The sequence below is a fragment of the Gambusia affinis genome, linkage group LG23 (genome assembly GCF_019740435.1).
Source record: "Gambusia affinis linkage group LG23, SWU_Gaff_1.0, whole genome shotgun sequence".
Classification (NCBI taxonomy): Eukaryota; Metazoa; Chordata; class Actinopteri; order Cyprinodontiformes; family Poeciliidae; genus Gambusia; species Gambusia affinis.
Window position 1 is genome coordinate 17,105,062 of NC_057890.1, and position 18,758 is coordinate 17,123,819.

An 18,758-nucleotide genomic window follows, 5' to 3' on the forward strand; every position below is an offset into this window, starting at 1 on the left:
TTGAGTGAACAGGAGAGAAGGGCCTTAGTGAGGAAGGTAACCAAGTACCCTATGGTTACTCCAATGTTCCTCTTTTGAGAGAGAAGAACCAAGAATCTGACCGCTGGCTACAGAAGCTGGCTCTTGGGAGCCAGCGGAACATCACCTCTCTGGTGGGGAAGAAGCCTGAGCAGGTGTGGGAGGTTGAGAGGTTCCATCTGGAAATAGTCAGTCTCACCTTGACCCATGGCTCAGGTTCTGGAACCAGTCTCCTTGAGAGGGGTTGGACATTCCTTCTCTCTGGAGTTGCCCCCAGAGACAGACGTTTGGCCGGAGTGGTCATACTTGTTCCCCCCCATCTCAGTGCTTACACATTGAGCTTCATTCCCGTGAGCAGAGGGTAGCCTCCTCTGCTTAGAAGTGGGGTGATGGGATCTGATGGTTGTTTGTGCATGTGCACCAAACAGCAGTTAAGATTACCCACCCTTTTTGGAGTCCTTTGAGTGTTACTGGAGAGTGTACCTCCTGGGGACTCCCTTGTTCTGCTTGGAGACTTCAATGCTCACATGGGCAATAACAGTGAGACCTGGAGGGGCACGGTAGGAAGAAATGGATCTCCTGATCTGAACCTGAGTGGTGTTCTGTTGTTGGACTTCTGTGCTCATCATCAGTCATCAATGACTTTAGACCTGTTGCCCTGATATGCCATATCATGAAGATCCTGGAAAGACTCCTGTTGGCCAACTTGAATAAGCTGACAAGCACATATCAGGACCCCCTGCAGTTTGCTTATTGCCATGGAGTTGGAATTGATGAAGCCATCATACACCTGCTTCATCAAACCCACTGTCATCTGGACAAAGGCAGCACTTTGAGGATCATGTTCTTTGATTTCTCCAGTGCATTTAACACAATTCAACCTGATCTGCTCTGTGAGAAGCAGATCAGAAGACACAGATGGAGGCCTCAACAGTCAACTGGATCTATGACTACCTCACAAACAGACCACAGTTTGTGAGACTGAAGGACTGTGTGTCTAACCAGGTGGTCAGCAACACAGGAGCTCCACAGGGCATTGTACTCTCACCATTCCGTTTCACTCTGTACACGCCATGCTTCCAGCATAAGTCTGACTTCTGTCACCTATGAAAGACCCAATGAGATCAAGATATACACCACAGGTCACTAATAGGTGGACCCTGGTCTGCATCTAGACTAAAATTATGTCTCATGCGGACCCAAAACTGATACCAAAACAATAATTACAACCTAAAATCTTGTTGAGCACTGTCTGATTTAATGGTGCAGATTTTACTGTTTGTTAGTGTTTCTCAACCCTGATCCTCACAGCCCCCCTGTCCTGCATGTTTTAGGTATTTCCCTTCTGCCACACACCTGAATTGTATCTCTGGGTGATTAACAGGCTTCTGCAGTGCTTGATGGTCATGCAATCATTTGAATCATCTGTTCTGGAATAGAGGCACATCTAAAACATGCAGAGTAGGGGGGCGTGAGGACCAGGGTTGAGAAACACTGATCTAAGCAGATTTATCCCTGCAGGAACATTCTGTAAGGACTGATCCCTGGTTTCCAAAGGGCTACTGTCCTCAGCTTTCCTAGCTCTGAGGACAGTAGACCTGCAAATCTTAATTATGTTTGGTTCCACACACAACCGTGAGCCAGCTTTCTCTACAATTAATATTATAGAAACCAAATATTGTTCCTGGCTCACCAATGAGCACATCCACACATGCATGAGACTGGTTCTGACATCATTCAAGCACAGGTTAAAATTATGGCATGACAAGCACGTGCTCACTTCTGTTACTGAAAGCAAAAGTCATAAGTGATCTAAGTCTAAAAATGTTCAGTTATTAAATCTGTTCATTTTTAAATAGTTTAAGTCCAGCTGGTAAACAAAAAACATAAATCAAGCTTTCTTCAATTTGTTTTTTTCTGAGGTCAGTCATTTGTGAACATGCAGTTTTCTTGTTTTACTTAGGTTCTTCTTTTGACTTGACATCCTACTTTTACTCAGTGAATGAGAGAACATCAAAAATCATAAATCAAACATACATGTTCAGCTCCCTGTTTCATGACAATAAATATTGTCAAAAAGTACTTGAATAAGACTGAATTCATTTAATTTGAAAAGCAAATCAAGGCATGCAGATGCTGAAACAACTACCTTGCTACTAAGATTTAAGTAATAAATAAATATATATATATATATATATATATATATATATATATATATATATATATATATATATATATATATATATATTATTTTTCTTCATATACTATATAACTTTGGTCACTATGGAAATAACACCTGTAATAATTTTGGAAATCACTATCATGAAGGTCCCAGGTAGTGGATAAATAATTAATCTATCACAAAACCTAGTGAATGATTTGTTCATCAAAGATCACCAAATTGGAGTAAGGAAAAGGGTGGAGCCTTAACCCTCCCCACCTGCCATTTTCCTCCCAAGACTGATGTTGTGCTCTTCAAGAGGAATGTACAATTATACTGCACTGCAACTCGGATGGATGTGGAGAAGTATGTAGGTAAGTCTTTGTTCAAGTGATTGGAACATAAGCAAGGTTGGCAAAGTTTTACTGATATTTGCAATGTGACTGACATGTATTTTCATGCAGCACTTCCTAATTAGGACACCGCTAATGAGCAAAAGCTAGCTTGTGTTGAGAACAAGAGACCACTTAGAACAAGGTTTAAACACTCCAGGTGTTAAATGGAATGGCCATTTAAAAACAGGAATTAGAATGTTACATTTGTGTTAAAACTGACTCGATGTCAACTAGAAACAAAAACAACAACATGAGCTAATGGCTGCTCACTTCAGTTATGATGTTAGCATGTGCAGCTAACCTTGTCTACTGTTTTATATTTTCGTTTTAGAAATGTTCAAGAATAGTTTCATTATAGAATACAGTGATTCACAGTGCATACCTCATAATCCATATCTCTTTTGCAATTTATGGTGCAGTTAATGTAAAAATAAATAAATATTAACAGAAGTTTTTTCATAAGAAAGTTTAAATACCCAGATCATTCAACAGTTTCACATGGTGTGATTTTAAGTTTTTTTGATGTTTCCCTTCTTAACTAGTGCTTTCTAAATATTTTGTAGATGTTATTGTTGGTTAAGTTAAACAAATATGAAAATATAAAACATCAGCTGCAACAGAGGTTAAGAGAAGTGCAGTCCTATGTTAATTTCCATGACTGTGATAAGAACACAATGCAGAAAAAAAGAGCAATGAATAAGTGCATTTATTCAGGAAGGAACATCAGACATCGAATAGTGTGAAGTTGTTCCCTATTCAGTCCCTTTTTTATTAAATCAAAGAGGAGCTTTGTTATGCTTATTGTCAACCGTGGTACTAAGGACCCACTGCCTTGTATATTTTCCTGCAACTTTTAGATATCTCTCTTTTTCAGCATACCTGTCTCCAATATAAGCATTAGTACAGGTTGATTACATGCTAGTGAGAATATTTCACCATGTAATCTAAGAATATAGGACAAGTTGCACATCTAAAAGTTACAGGACTTTGGCCCTTGAGGAATGCAGTTTGAGAACACTGTCTTAAGCATTTCCTTATTGTGGCACAGCTGATCTGAGTGAGTTACATCCACTGTGCTGAAACAGTGGTATACTGAGGAGGTAATACAATCATTTGATTTGGTTTTGGTGGAACAAAACCCAAAGGGCAGTGGGCCCTGATACCAGTAGACAGTGTAAACAACTGGAATAACTTCTTAACAGTGTAAGTTACTGCTTGCTGCTCTGACTTAGAAAGAATATATGAACAAATTGTACAGGAGTGCCTAGTTTAATCATAATTTAATTTTGCAAATGGTCATTGTGGTTGTTTAGCTGCTGTTCTGTTTAAAACTTGATGATGATAATATACCCATAGATTTTCTCAGTCTATTATTAAAGCATATGTTATTTTTATTTTCTCTTGATCACCATAGACTTTTTTTCTCTAGATGCACACAACAATGAGGCCACAGAGATTAAGAATAAATCCAAAGGATGAAGCAGCTCATTTTGTGAGTCTGAGTCAGGACAAAGATGGTTTTTCTGTACAATACATAAACTCTTTTAAGGGTAAGTTGACAATGTCGTAGTTTTTAAATGAGATTTTTGTCACTGTGGGCTGACAATGACATTTCATATGGTCTAACAGGTCGAGGAGTATTTAGTACATGCCACTTTCAGACAGGAGCTTTCTTATTGGAATATCGAGGCGATGTCATAAACAGCAAAGAGTATGAAAATCGGGTAAAAATCTATCATGATGCCATGAAGGTCTTCATGTTTGAGTTTCATAATGGGAAAAAGTTGTGGTATGTAAATTTTAAAAATAACTTAAAGCAATTATAAAAATTAAGTTTTAATTGTTGAAATATTTAATGCCTTCTATTACTAGTTTTTAAAAACTTGAAATTATCCCAGAATTATATGGACAATGTTTTATATCCCGTCATCCTTGGCCATTTAGATTTTTCTTCTTCTTTCAGTGTTGATGCAGCGAGAGAGGATGGGTCTTTGGGAAGACTGGTTAATGATTTACCATTTGATCCCTAACAGCAAAATGAAGACAATAACAGTGAATGGAAAACCTCATCTCTGTCTCTTTGCAATTAAGGACATAAATCCAGGGGAAGAGATTACCTATAACTATGGAAACGCTGAATGGCCATGGAGAGTGAAGGTAAATAACTAGAATTTCTGAAAGCTATTTGACAGTCAATAACATTTTACCAAAATGCAATCCATTGTATTTTGGTAAAAATACCAAAATGCAATCCATTGTATTTTGGTAAAAATACCAAAATATAACAGAATACAGAGTCTGTTTGCGGTCTACTCCAAAGGTGTCTGCTCGACACAGTCCCAGCAATGGTTATTCCTAACAAAGCACAGCATTCCTAAGACTGTGTATAGATAACCCGAAGAGTAATATTGTTTTCTATCACTAGGACCTTGCTTAAAATTCTTAGGCCAATTGGCTTACCTAGTATTGCCTTAGCTCTATATACAATGTTACTGTATCTTGCAATTAATGTTAAATGAATCTTAATGACTCGTTTGCTGTCTTCTCCACAGGTTTCTGCTCACCCTGACAAAACTGTAGGTGAGGAACCGATGGGATCACTATCCTCATCTCTTAAACCACAGGTGAACGGCTATCCGACTTGGAAATCTTTGTAATTTTTCTGACATGTATTTTAGTGGACATGGGTTTTTGAGAGCGTAGACACAGTCCCAGCAATGCTTGTTCCTGTCAGGGGACAGCATTATGAGGACTGTGTGTTGATGACCCGAAGAGTAATATTGTTGGCAATCACTCGGACCTTGCTAAAAATACTATTGCCAAACAACTTGCCTAGTTTTACCATAGCTCTTTATACAGTGTTACTCTATAGTGTTCTAACTTGAAGTCAATATTAAATGAATCTTAATGACTCGTTTGCTGTCTTCTCCACAGGTTTCTGCTCACCCTGACAAAACTGTAGGTGAAGAACCGATGGGATCACTATCCTCGTCTCTTGAACCACAGGTGAACGGCTATCCGACTTGGAAATCTTTGTAATTTTTCTGACATGTATTTTAGTGGACATGGGTTTTTGAGAGCGTAGACACAGTCCCAGCAATGCTTGTTCCTGTCAGGGGACAGCATTATGAGGACTGTGTGTTGATGACCCGAAGAGTAATATTGTTGGCAATCACTCGGACCTTGCTAAAAATACTATTGCCAAACAACTTGCCTAGTTTTACCATAGCTCTTTATACAGTGTTACTCTATAGTGTTCTAACTTGAAGTCAATATTAAATGAATCTTAATGACTCGTTTGCTGTCTTCTCCACAGGTTTCTGCTCACCCTGACAAAACTGTAGGTGAAGAACCGATGGGATCACTATCCTCGTCTCTTGAACCACAGGTGAACGGCTATCCGACTTGGAAATCTTTGTAATTTTTCTGACATGTATTTTAGTGGACATGGGTTTTTGAGAGCGTAGACACAGTCCCAGCAATGCTTGTTCCTGTCAGGGGACAGCATTATGAGGACTGTGTGTTGATGACCCGAAGAGTAATATTGTTGGCAATCACTCGGACCTTGCTAAAAATACTATTGCCAAACAACATGCCTAGTTTTACCATAGCTCTTCATACAGTGTTACTCTATAGTGTTCTAACTTGAAGTCAATATTAAATGAATCTTAATGACTCGTTTGCTGTCTTCTCCACAGGTTTCTGCTCACCCTGACAACACTGTAGGTGAGGAACCGATGGGATCACTATCCTCGTCTCTTGAACCACAGGTGAACAGCTATCTGACTTGGAAATCTTTGTAATTTGTTCTGACAGGTATTTTAGTGGACATGGGTTTTTTGAGGCGTAGACACAGTCCCAGCAATGCTTGTTCCTGTCAGGGGACAGCATTATGAGGACTGTGTGTTGATGACCCGAAGAGTAATATTGTTGGCAATCACTCGGACCTTGCTAAAAATACTATTGCCAAACAACTTGCCTAGTTTTACCATAGCTCTTTATACAGTGTTACTCTATAGTGTTCTAACTTGAAGTCAATATTAAATGAATCTTAATGACTCGTTTGCTGTCTTCTCCACAGGTTTCTGCTCACCCTGACAAAACTGTAGGTGAAGAACCGATGGGATCACTATCCTCGTCTCTTGAACCACAGGTGAACGGCTATCCGACTTGGAAATCTTTGTAATTTTTCTGACATGTATTTTAGTGGACATGGGTTTTTGAGAGCGTAGACACAGTCCCAGCAATGCTTGTTCCTGTCAGGGGACAGCATTATGAGGACTGTGTGTTGATGACACGAAGAGTAATATTGTTGGCAATCACTGACCTTGCTAAAAAATACTATTGCCAAACAACTTGCCTAGTTTTACCATAGCTCTTTATACAGTGTTACTCTATAGTGTTCTAACTTGAAGTCAATATTAAATGAATCTTAATGACTCGTTTGCTGTCTTCTCCACAGGTTTCTGCTCACCCTGACAAAACTGTAGGTGAAGAACCGATGGGATCACTATCCTCGTCTCTTGAACCACAGGTGAACGGCTATCCGACTTGGAAATCTTTGTAATTTTTCTGACATGTATTTTAGTGGACATGGGTTTTTGAGAGCGTAGACACAGTCCCAGCAATGCTTGTTCCTGTCAGGGGACAGCATTATGAGGACTGTGTGTTGATGACCCGAAGAGTAATATTGTTGGCAATCACTCGGACCTTGCTAAAAATACTATTGCCAAACAACTTGCCTAGTTTTACCATAGCTCTTCATACAGTGTTACTCTATAGTGTTCTAACTTGAAGTCAATATTAAATGAATCTTAATGACTCGTTTGCTGTCTTCTCCACAGGTTTCTGCTCACCCTGACAACACTGTAGGTGAAGAACCGATGGGATCACTATCCTCGTCTCTTGAACCACAGGTGAACGGCTGTCTGACTTGGAAATCTTTGTAATTTTCTGACATGTATTTTAGTGGACATGGGTTTTTGAGAGTGTAGACACAGTACCAGCAATGCTTGTTACAGTCAGGGGACAGCATTATGAGGACTGTGTGTTGATGACACAAGAGTAATTTTGTTGGAAATCACTCTACCTTGCTAAAAATACTATTGCCAAACAACTTGCCTAGTTTTACCATAGCTCTTTATACAGTGTTACTCTATAGTGTTCTAACTTGAAGTCAATATTAAATGAATCTTAATGACTCGTTTGCTGTCTTCTCCACAGGTTTCTGCTCACCATGACAAAACTGTAGGTGAAGAACCGATGGGATCACTATCCTCGTCTCTTGAACCACAGGTGAACGGCTGTCTGACTTGGAAATCTTTGTAATTTTCTGACATGTATTTTAGTGGACATGGGTTTTTGAGAGTGTAGACACAGTCCCAGCAATGCTTGTTCCTGTCAGGGGACAGCATTATGAGGACTGTGTGTAGATGACCCGAAGAGTAATATTGTTGGCAATCACTCGGACCTTGCTAAAAATACTATTGCCAAACAACTTGCCTAGTTTTACCATAGCTCTTTATACAGTGTTACTCTATAGTGTTCTAACTTGAAGTCAATATTAAATGAATCTTAATGACTCGTTTGCTGTCTTCTCCACAGGTTTCTGCTCACCCTGACAAAACTGTAGGTGAAGAACCGATGGGATCACTATCCTCGTCTCTTGAACCACAGGTGAACGGCTGTCTGACTTGGAAATCTTTGTAATTTTCTGACATGTATTTTAGTGGACATGGGTGTTTGAGAGTGTAGACACAGTCCCAGCAATGCTTGTTCCTGTCAGGGGACAGCATTATGAGGACTGTGTGTAGATGACCCGAACAGTAATATTGTTGGCAATCACTGACCTTGCTAAAAATACTATTGCCAAACAACTTACCTAGTTTTACCATAGCTCTTTATACAGTGTTACTCTATAGTGTTCTAACTTGAAGTCAATATTAAATGAATCTTAATGACTCGTTTGCTGTCTTCTCCACAGGTTTCTGCTCACCCTGACAACACTGTAGGTGAGGAACCGATGGGATCACTATCCTCGTCTCTTGAACCACAGGTGAACAGCTATCTGACTTGAAACTCTTTGTAATTTGTTTGACAGGTATTTTAGTGGACATGGGTTTTTGAGAGCGTAGACACAGTCCCAGCAATGCTTGTTCCTGTCAGGGGACAGCATTATGAGGACTGTGTGTTGATGACCCGAAGAGTAATATTGTTGGCAATCACTCGGACCTTGCTAAAAATACTATTGCCAAACAACTTGCCTAGTTTTACCATAGCTCTTCATACAGTGTTACTCTATAGTGTTCTAACTTGAAGTCAATATTAAATTAATCTTAATGACTCGTTTGCTGTCTTCTCCACAGGTTTCTGCTCACCCTGACAACACTGTACGTGAGGAACCGATGGGATCACTATGCTCGTCTCTTGAACCACAGGTGAACAGTTGTCCGACTTGGAAATCTTTGTAATTTTTCTGACAGGTATTTTAGTGGCCATGGGTTATTGAGAGCGTAGACACAGTCCCAGCAATGCTTGTTCCTGTCAGGGGACAGCATTATGAGGACTGTGTGTTGATGACACGAAGAGTAATATTGTTGGCAATCACTCAACCTTGCTAAAAATACTATTGCCAAACAACTTGCCTAGTTTTACCATAGCTCTTTATACAGTGTTACTCTATAGTGTTCTAACTTGAAGTCAATATTAAATGAATCTTAATGACTCGTTTGCTGTGTTCTCCACAGGTTTCTGCTCACCCTGACAAAACTGTAGGTGAAGAACCGATGGGATCACTATCCTCGTCTCTTGAACCACAGGTGAACGGCTGTCTGACTTGGAAATCTTTGTAATTTTTCTGACATGTATTTTAGTGGACATGGGTTTTTGAGAGTGTAGACACAGTCCCAGCAATGCTTGTTCCTGTCAGGGGACAGCATTATGAGGACTGTGTGTTGATGACCCGAAGAGTAATATTGTTGGCAATCACTCGGACCTTGCTAAAAATACTATTGCCAAACAACTTGCCTAGTTTTACCATAGCTCTTTATACAGTGTTACTCTATAGTGTTCTAACTTGAAGTCAATATTAAATGAATCTTAATGACTCGTTTGCTGTCTTCTCCACAGGTTTCTGCTCACCCTGACAAAACTGTAGGTGAAGAACCGATGGGATCACTATCCTCGTCTCTTGAACCACAGGTGAACGGCTGTCTGACTTGGAAATCTTTGTAATTTTTCTGACATGTATTTTAGTGGACATGGGTTATTGAGAGCGTAGACACAGTCCCAGCAATGCTTGTTCCTGTCAGGGGACAGCATTATGAGGACTGTGTGTAGATGACCCGAAGAGTAATATTGTTGGCAATCACTCGGACCTTGCTAAAAATACTATTGCCAAACAACTTGCCTAGTTTTACCATAGCTCTTTATACAGTGTTACTCTATAGTGTTCTAACTTGAAGTCAATATTAAATGAATCTTAATGACTCGTTTGCTGTCTTCTCCACAGGTTTCTGCTCACCCTGACAACACTGTAGGTGAGGAACCGATGGGATCACTATGCTCGTCTCTTGGACCACAGGTGAACAGCTATCTGACTTGAAACTCTTTATAATTTGTTTGACAGGTATATTAGTGGACATGGGTTTTTGAGAGTGTGGACACAGTCCCAGCAATGCTTGTTCCTGTCAGGGGACAGCATTATGAGGACTGTGTGTCGATAACCCGTAGTGTATTGTTCTTGGGAGCCTGCTTTAATTTTGTTTCTCCACCTTTTCTTGGCAATTTGTCTAGCTTTCCGTAGCTTTTTACACAATGTTACCAAAGTTAGGGAACAAGATTCCCAGAACTGCATAGTTTGTGTTTGTACATGCCTGGAAGTTGCCTACAAAATTATCACTGAATGCTTTCAGTGATTTTTTATAAATGAAATGCATCTCTCAATATTCAGTTTCTGAAATTAAAAACCCTTTTACATCAGAATTGCACTCTTACTTTTTTAGTGATGCAATGTTTTTTCTCCAGAAATGCAACCATGTTGTACTGCGCTCATCATTTTCAAGCATTGAAAAATGCACACATTGCTTGGGACCTTTTGTTGCCCTCAAGTGGAATGGTCTGAAATGTAAAGGCGAGTTTTCCTTGTGTGGTTATTACTCCTTTAGTATTTTCAAAGTGGATTAGGATTGGATTTCTTAATGACTCTTAAAGTTTAACATCTATAGATCTTGTTATTCAGATGTATTGGATGATCAAAAATGTCATGTTTGTGATTAGTTTTACCTATTGAAATCATAGATGTTATCTCTACTACTTGTGACAATATCTAAATTATGACTTGTTATACAAACTTCTTTTAATAAATACGACCATAAAACCCTTAACTTTACTCACAACCTCTTTTTCCAGACTGTTCTTCAATATGGCACAACATCTGCTATGAAAAGATCCAGAGGACTGATTTTTCACCATCTTCATGGGTAGGTGTCTTTAGTTCTCCTTTTGGTACTTTTTAAAAGAGCAATACTTGAACAATCTCTTTCTTTTTAAGGTTTCTGACGAATCATCTTCAGCTGATGATCTTTCAGACAAAGAATACATACCTGACTCTGTCAGTTACTCAGAAAGTTCAGTGGAACTCTCAATAGATGATTCAAATCATTTCAAAAGGACTATTCTTGATCCTTGTTTCAGTGCATCTTTGCCAGACTGTCAAAAGAGTGATGGTGCAGAGAATGACTTGGCTGAAGGTCTTATTTCTGAAAGTGAAGACCGTGCCAAAAAGGTTGTTCAGAAACAGATGAAAAGGTCTTCTAAAAATAAAAAAACGGTTGACGTTCAAACTGAAGGGAGACCTGTGGAGCCACTCACCAGATCTGAAGCTGTTGAAAGCATCCAGTCTACAAGTATATCATCATCAAGAGATAAAAAAAACTACTGCTTTGTTTGTGGCAAGCCCCAGTCTAAGATTGCTCGACACTTAAAAGTCCATGAGAAGACAAATGCTGAAGTCGCTCAAGCTTTGGCACAACCAAAAGCCTCAAAACTGCGGAAAAAAATACTAGGACAGTTATAAATAAGGGGAACTCTACTCACAATAAAGAGGTTTACAAAAGTGGCAGTGGACTGCTAAAAATCAAACGTAAACCCAAGCTGAAGTATAACATAAACCAGTATGTTCACTGCATGTTTTGCCAGGGATTGTACCTTCGGAATCACCTTTGGCGGCATGCTCGTAAATGTAAATCCAAACCAAGAACAACTGATGAGACAGGACCAAAAAGGGTTTTGAGCTTGGCCTTAATGGTGGATTCTGGACTATGTCAACAAATATCCCAAGGTGTTTTTAAGCTCCTAACAGTGATGAAAGATGATGAAGTGTCTGCTGCAGTGCGAAGTGACTTTTACATTCTACAGCTTGCACAATCATTTTTCAATAAACATGGTCAAGATCCCTCCAAGCATGAATATATTCGACAAAAAATTCGTGAAGTTGGAAGGCTTCTGCTAATCCTCCGGAATGAGTTTTCTATATACAACATTGAAGATGCTGTCAGGCCCTCAAACTTCCATGTACTTGTTCAAGCAGTCAAGAGAGTATCTGGCTTTGATGAAGACAGTCATTCATATAAAACTCCTAGCCTTGCTCTGAAATTAGGACACTCGTTGCACAAGATCAGTGACCTTATATGCTGCACAGCTTTAGTATCAGGGAATGATGAGCTTAAAAAGTCATGTCAGGCTTTCAAAACACTTTATTTATCAAAGTGGTCAGAACTTGTCTCTCACACAGCTTTAACAACCTTGAGTGACAAGCGCTTTAACAAGCCTTCCACGCTTCCTTTCACTGAGGATGTTCAGCATCTTCACCAGCATTTGGAAAAGGTTGCAAATTTAGCATCTGACACTTTGAAAAGTGATCCGTCACCACAAGCCTATAGGGAACTGTGCAGAACTACATTGGCAAAAATCATTTTGTTCAACCGAAGACGAGGTGGAGAGGTTTCTAAAATGCAGCTGTCTTCCTTTCTAGAGAGGGACACCACTCCCTTGCATAAAGATGTTGCAGTTGGTCTTACAGAGTTTGAACGACAACTTTGTGCCCATTTCAGCAGGGTAGAAATAAAGGGGAAAAGGGGCCGAAAAGTTGCTGTGCTTTTATCACCAGACATGGTTGAAGCCATCATCCAGCTCATTAGCAGAAGAAGGGAGTGTGGAGTGCCAGACAAAAACACCTTTCTTTTTGCTAGACCCAACTGTCTAACCCCTTACAGAGGACAAGACTGTCTGAGGGTTTATGCAAATGACAGTGGTGCCCAAAACCCTGAACTTTTAAGATCAACACAACTTCGCAAGCATGTTGCAACATTGTCCCAAGTGTTAAACCTGCGAAATCACGAACTGGACCAAGTTGCAGACTTTCTGGGACATGATATACGTGTTCATAGAGAGTATTACAGGCTACCAGAGGCTACGACTCAACTGGCAAAAATTTCTAAATTGCTTCTGGCAATGGAAAGGGGGACTTTGGCAAATCTGCAAGGCAAAACACTGGAGGAGATTGAAATTGAAGGTACTTTTCAAAATTCTATGTACTTGTTTGGATTAGCATTTTATTTGTTACTGAACTGGTTTTAATTTTTCTTTTTTAGATGAGTTGGAACTGACTGACACTGAAAGTGGACAAAGTGAGGTTGATTGTGACCCATCCCCACTTGTAAATGATACTCAATGCTCTACAAATCAAGAATCTAATGAATCTTCTGGTGGTATGAATATCAATCGTCATGCCTGATGCAATATTACATGTTTTTAAAATTAGACATTCAGGTGTGTTCTGTTTACTTATCCAATTACAGATGGTTTAGGAGAAGAGACATCACAAGGTACCTTGTTTTTCTTTAAATTTTGGTTACTCATTGCTAGAAGATTTTGCCATTTCTTAAGGTTTTTCTTTACCCTCCTTGACAGCATTGTTGAAGTGTTTATGCTATATTCTAGGGAGAACATCCTCTATGCCATCTGCTGAGAAGCCTTCAGGCACAGCAAAAGATATGACTACCTTAACAACCCTCACCCCACCTCACGGTTAATAATTTAGTTTCAATAACTTAACATAGTAATCATTGCATAATATAATAATGTATAATATATATATATATATATATATATATATATATATATATATATATATATATATATATATATATATATATATATATATATTTTTTAATTTTGGCTAAAGGTTAGGTTTCTGTGCAGTTAGTCTTATGACTAATATAGCAGACAACTTGTTTTGTATCTCTAATTTGACAGGATGCAGAAAACCTCAATCTCCTGTTGAATTACCTGGGACCTCTTCTGGTATGACTTATTTCAATTAACCTTTCATTGGACATTTAGTAACTGATTTTTAATGTTGTATCTTTTATTTTGTTAACCTGAAGTATTACTAATGTATTGTAGGAAAGGGAACGGAGATTATTGCACCACCAACTGAAAAACCCCCAGAACCACAAGATGGTATGACTGTCTTCCTATTCATGGTGGCTCTTTACTTAGTGGTATGGTTTAGAGATACTGTTTTAAGGCTCATCATAACATATTACAAGAATTGAGTATTATCCTGAGCTTTAAAAAGCCCAGTAAGAAACATGCAGAGAAGGGGTTGGGACTGTGCAATTTTTAAAATAAGGCTGAAACAATCTTACAAAGTTAGTTGCTGATTATGATCAAGTAATAAACTGCTTAAAACCAGAATGGACAGGACAGAATATGAATGATAAGCATGACCTGGTTCTATAACGACAGGTCATAAAGCTTGCAGTGTAGTATAAAATGAAGCTTTGAGTGATAGTTTATATTAGACGTGCCAGGGCTGTAGCTTCATGATTTCTAAGTGTAATAAATGCAGTGTATCACAACTTGCTAATGAATTTAATAATTTTAAAAAATTGGAGAAAATAATTTTAGTGGATACATATTTGATTCATGTGGTGACTAAATGCACGTTGAGAAATCTAATTGTCAAAGGGTTGTCTTCAATAAACACAATAAACAGAACAGGAATGTAAAACTTTATCACAAGCATACTTTTATAGCAGACTCCTACATATGATTTTTATTTTAAAAAGTAAAATTGTCTCTCTTGTTTGTAGATTATCCTGAAAAGGACCATCCTCAGAGAAATCAAAAACGGCCCTGGTCTCCTACAGAAATTGCAGCGGTGTTGAAACATTTTCAGAAACACATTGACACTGGGAAGCTGGCAAGTTTTGTTGAAATTCAACAGTGTCAACAGGCAGAACATCCTGCTTTAATAAATCGCTCACTTGAACATAAGAGACTTTGTTAGAAATCGTGGTGTGTCCAAAAAGAAAAAAGAAAAAGCTAAAAAGTCAGATAAATCTTGAGCCAAGATGCTCTAAACAAAACCTTAAGAACTTTCAAGCATGCTTTTGTTTAAAAAAATAAAAACCCAGAAATTCAACTCTTAGGTGAGTATAAACGGCTCATTATATTAGAGATTATGTGCTGTTAAAAGTAACATTTAAAGGAGAAGGTGTTTTGTTTTTAAGCTTCACCTTTTTTTGGTTTTGTTTGCTTGTTTATTTTTGGAGTTGTTTTCTATAATGTGCTCTGATTTCTAAGTTGGTCCAAGATTGATGTGTGAATAGACTCAACAAAACTTGAACTCTTAATCATTTTCAAAGTAATTCAGAAGATTGATTTCCAGGTTGTTGAAAAAGGCAAAAATTGTTCTAGTAAGTCTGTCTAGTAGCCTGTGTTTTGGTTTGCTCCCAAAAATAAAAATTGCAAAAGACAATGTCGTTTGTTTATTCCATAATACATTTTAATTTGTATAGGTCTAAACACTACCCTATTGGTAATGAACTATCACTATGTTGCTGACCATATTTCTATTTGATTATTATTTTTTTCATATTTGGACTCAGATTTTTGTAGTCCATTCCTGTGTTCATGATAAATGAACACTACCATTATTGCAGGGTGTGGATTAAATACCATTTGATGCTCATTTGGGTACTTTAATATATTTTGGGGACATTCTTTGAAGTCTTATTTTAAATGTCCTTGCAATTCTCATTGGTACTTATAATGTATTGTTATGTCAGGGGTGTGGCCTATCTATCTAATTACCAATGTCCTGTTAATGTTGCATAAAGTCAGGTCATTATATTTAGATTTGTGTAGCATGTAAACACAATTTTAACTGAGATCTTTGTTGAGTGGCTCATTAAAGATTTTTTGAGACATTCAGCCGGTCTGTAGAGCAAGTGGAAAGGGGTGCTCCCATAATTCACCACTGTGACTGGTTTGGAAAAATTGTCCTTACAATTCACCGGGACCTGTATAGGTGTGTGTGTGTGTGTGTGTGTGCGTGTGTGTGTGTGGGAGAGTGGGTGTGTCTCTGTGTGGGAGAGTGGGTGGCTGTTTGCTAATGGCTAAAATAACATGTTCTGCTGCCACTTAACTCAATATGAGGAACAAAACCTGCAGCTCACAAAGCCGATGTTATCAGACTGTGGCTGGTTACACTCAAAGAAAAACAGCCTGACCAAGAGAAATCCTCCAATAATATTACAAATATTTTTAAATAATAATCAGTTTACACCTGGGTTTCTGTCTGGACTGATCTTTAAAATCTAAAGTTTTTCTGTTCTGAGATTTTCTCTGTAAAATCTCCTGGCAGCAATAATCCACCGATTTCTGTGTAAGCAGATAACCGCCCCGGAGTCATTTAAACTCTTCAACAAACAGACAAATAATAAAACGCCTTCACATCAAAAAACAAAAAACAATGAGGTAAAAGCTAAAATAGAGCAAGATAAACAATGTAAACAACCTTACCAAGCCGACGCGAAGCTTTTCTCTGAATGAAAGGAGGCGAGCCGCCTGTCACTTAGCGACCGGGGACTTTTCGCTCCATTTCCTGATCTACTCATTCCCTGATCTCTGATTGGCTTAGAGCGTGACACAGCTCAACCCTCCACCTGATTGGCCATCGCCCGGGTAATGCCATTATCCCACTGTGCTTCCTGTTGGGATCAGGTATTATTTCTGTCCAAGCCACACACACTTTAGCGGTTATAGGCTGTAATTAGCCAACAGCCCGGCTCAGTGGGCAGAAGGCTAGAAGGGGTCAAAGTGCACTCAGGGATGTGGAGAGGGTTCAATCAACTAGTCAGCAATTAGCAGAGGATCAATACGACATTTTAAAGCCTCCAGGACAGAGAAGCTGATTCAAACAACTTTTTAACGGACGATTGTTTCATCTCCTCTAGAGGTAAACTCTGGATGAAACAGATATAAATATTAAAATATTTTATTTTCAAAATAAACAACAAAATTTTTTGCTTTTTTATTTAATTAGTTTAATTAATTAATTTAATTTTTTTATTAATTAGTTTTTACTTTTAAGCAATTATGAGTCGAACCTTAAACTGCTGCAGTGCAACTTACTCAACATGTTGTTGCTAGGCAACCGAAATTGGGGGAACTTGAAACTGCTCATTACTCTTTGGTTGCTAGTGAGTTAGTTCATCCCACCAACAAAGCTCAGTTGGCTAACGCCTTTCTTCTGCTTAAATCTCCCAGAATGCTCTGTGGTTCTGTTACAAATTTTAAATCAAGATAAAAAAAAATTGTCTGTAGTTAATTAATCACAATTAACTGCCTTATTTTATAGGAACTGGATGAGAAATAAAAAAATGTTCTGGTGGATTGCTGCTCATCGGAACAGTCTGGTTCTGGTTTTGTGGCATCATTCAATGTGTAGTAATGGCGCCTGCAGGTGCGCATCGCTAGCTAGAGCATCAACGGATTACTTCCAGATATGAATGAATTATTCTATTTTTATCTAAAACCTGGTTTTCTCTCATGTCATCAAGAGATGCAAGTTTTTTAATTAATTCAAAAATATTTTAGTGATACCATAGAGAAACTAGCATTTTGAATCAATTCAGAATCCTCAGCAGTAGGAATCTGTAGTTTACATGTAGGAATGCTGAATGAAATGAGAATTAAAGAAATTAAGGTAATTTCAACCTGAGGATGTTTGAATTTATGAAGGAATTACGCAGATAAAACTATATACGGCCTTTGAAGACAAAAGGACGTCAGTAAATGCTTCCAATGCCTGAACACAAATGTGCCGAGTCACAGCGTTGTTGTCTTGACAACAGAGCATGCTGTGAGAAGCCAAAAAAGGGGCAAAGGTCACATGGTGTCTTGGAGGAATGTGATGGAAGGTAACTGGTTACCATCTGAGGTTTCTCTCCCTTACATCTTGTCACATCACATTACTCTAATTGTTATGCAAACTGCAGCATTAGAGGGACGAATTAAGGAGATTTAAATGAGAATAATCGTATTTATAAACGCATTCTATGCTCTTTTTAAGAGCTGAATGAGCAAATGACCTGCTGACCGTATGTCGGGGTCTCTCTCAGCTTGAATGCTTGCAGGGAAATGTCTTGGCGCATTAGAGGATGCTTTTCAGAGAGACAGCCTGCAGGGACCCCGGGTCATGTGACTACACAGAAAGTCTCAATCTGTGCAAAGAGCAGCTTTTATTTTCCTAACTGAACATTAAAAACAGAGACACTGCCGTCTGCGGACTGCCAGCATTCCCATCTGTCTTTCAGATTCCACAGGAGGTTTCTGCAGATTGTCGCCACTCCCACGATGCATCTGCAGCCATGACACCTCCAACAGTTCTGTCTGCAGACTGTGGATCTGCTGGCGGTTGTTATGCTAACACCCTGTAACTTCTAAATGCATCTATTCTGCAGAGATCCAGACATTTTATTCAGGTTTATGGAGAAAAGATGCTTGAAGTCGGACCGACCCGGCGTTCGGAAACTGGGACACTAGCAGGACGAACGCGGCGAGAAACACCTGCCTCACCGCGTCTTTGTCTCCCAGACGCGTCCCCCGTGTCTCTGTCTGTCTCTGAAGGTCACTGCTGTTTATCTAAGAGTTACACAACCGCCTATTGTACAGGGAACTGGGTCTGCTCACTCGCTATTAGCGTTGCTATGGCAACAGAGGCTGCGGCTCCATACATAGAGAAGTCTGCAGCATGTGATCAATCCTTCGCTGTCTGCTTCCTGACCCCTGACCTTCTCTAACATGTTTCTAAGCCGACATCACCACCTCAA

The 18,758-nt window shown here is 39.0% G+C and overlaps 2 protein-coding genes and 1 long non-coding RNA gene across 5 annotated transcripts in view; 2 read left to right on the forward strand and 1 right to left on the reverse strand.

The window, feature by feature from the left end:
• Nucleotides 1–18,758, reverse strand: part of ptprr (protein tyrosine phosphatase receptor type R) — a 48,347-nt gene that overhangs the window by 22,868 nt on the left and 6,721 nt on the right. The gene's annotated exons all lie outside the window — the stretch shown is intronic.
• On the forward strand, nucleotides 5,266–7,237 carry LOC122826379 (110 kDa antigen-like). The gene is made up of 5 exons (XM_044108170.1): nucleotides 5,266–5,580; nucleotides 5,891–5,962; nucleotides 6,273–6,344; nucleotides 6,656–6,727; nucleotides 7,037–7,237. Exons 1-5 carry the CDS (start codon nucleotides 5,482–5,484, stop codon nucleotides 7,139–7,141), a joined length of 420 nt encoding a protein of 139 aa, XP_043964105.1. The 5' UTR covers nucleotides 5,266–5,481; the 3' UTR covers nucleotides 7,142–7,237.
• Nucleotides 13,353–14,896, forward strand: LOC122826380. The gene is made up of 5 exons (XR_006369777.1): nucleotides 13,353–13,460; nucleotides 13,576–13,662; nucleotides 13,891–13,938; nucleotides 14,041–14,097; nucleotides 14,733–14,896. It is a non-coding gene; the product is annotated as an uncharacterized LOC122826380 (long non-coding RNA).

Bases quoted from the DNA above. Each gene is read 5' to 3' on its own strand.
- LOC122826379 (XM_044108170.1), top strand. From the start codon at position 5,482: ATGACTCGTTTGCTGTCTTCTCCACAGGTTTCTGCTCACCCTGACAAA. The intron at 5,963-6,272 runs GTGAACGGCTAT...TCTTCTCCACAG, and splicing joins CCTCGTCTCTTGAACCACAG to GTTTCTGCTCACCCTGACAA. The intron at 6,345-6,655 runs GTGAACAGCTAT...TCTTCTCCACAG, and splicing joins CCTCGTCTCTTGAACCACAG to GTTTCTGCTCACCCTGACAA.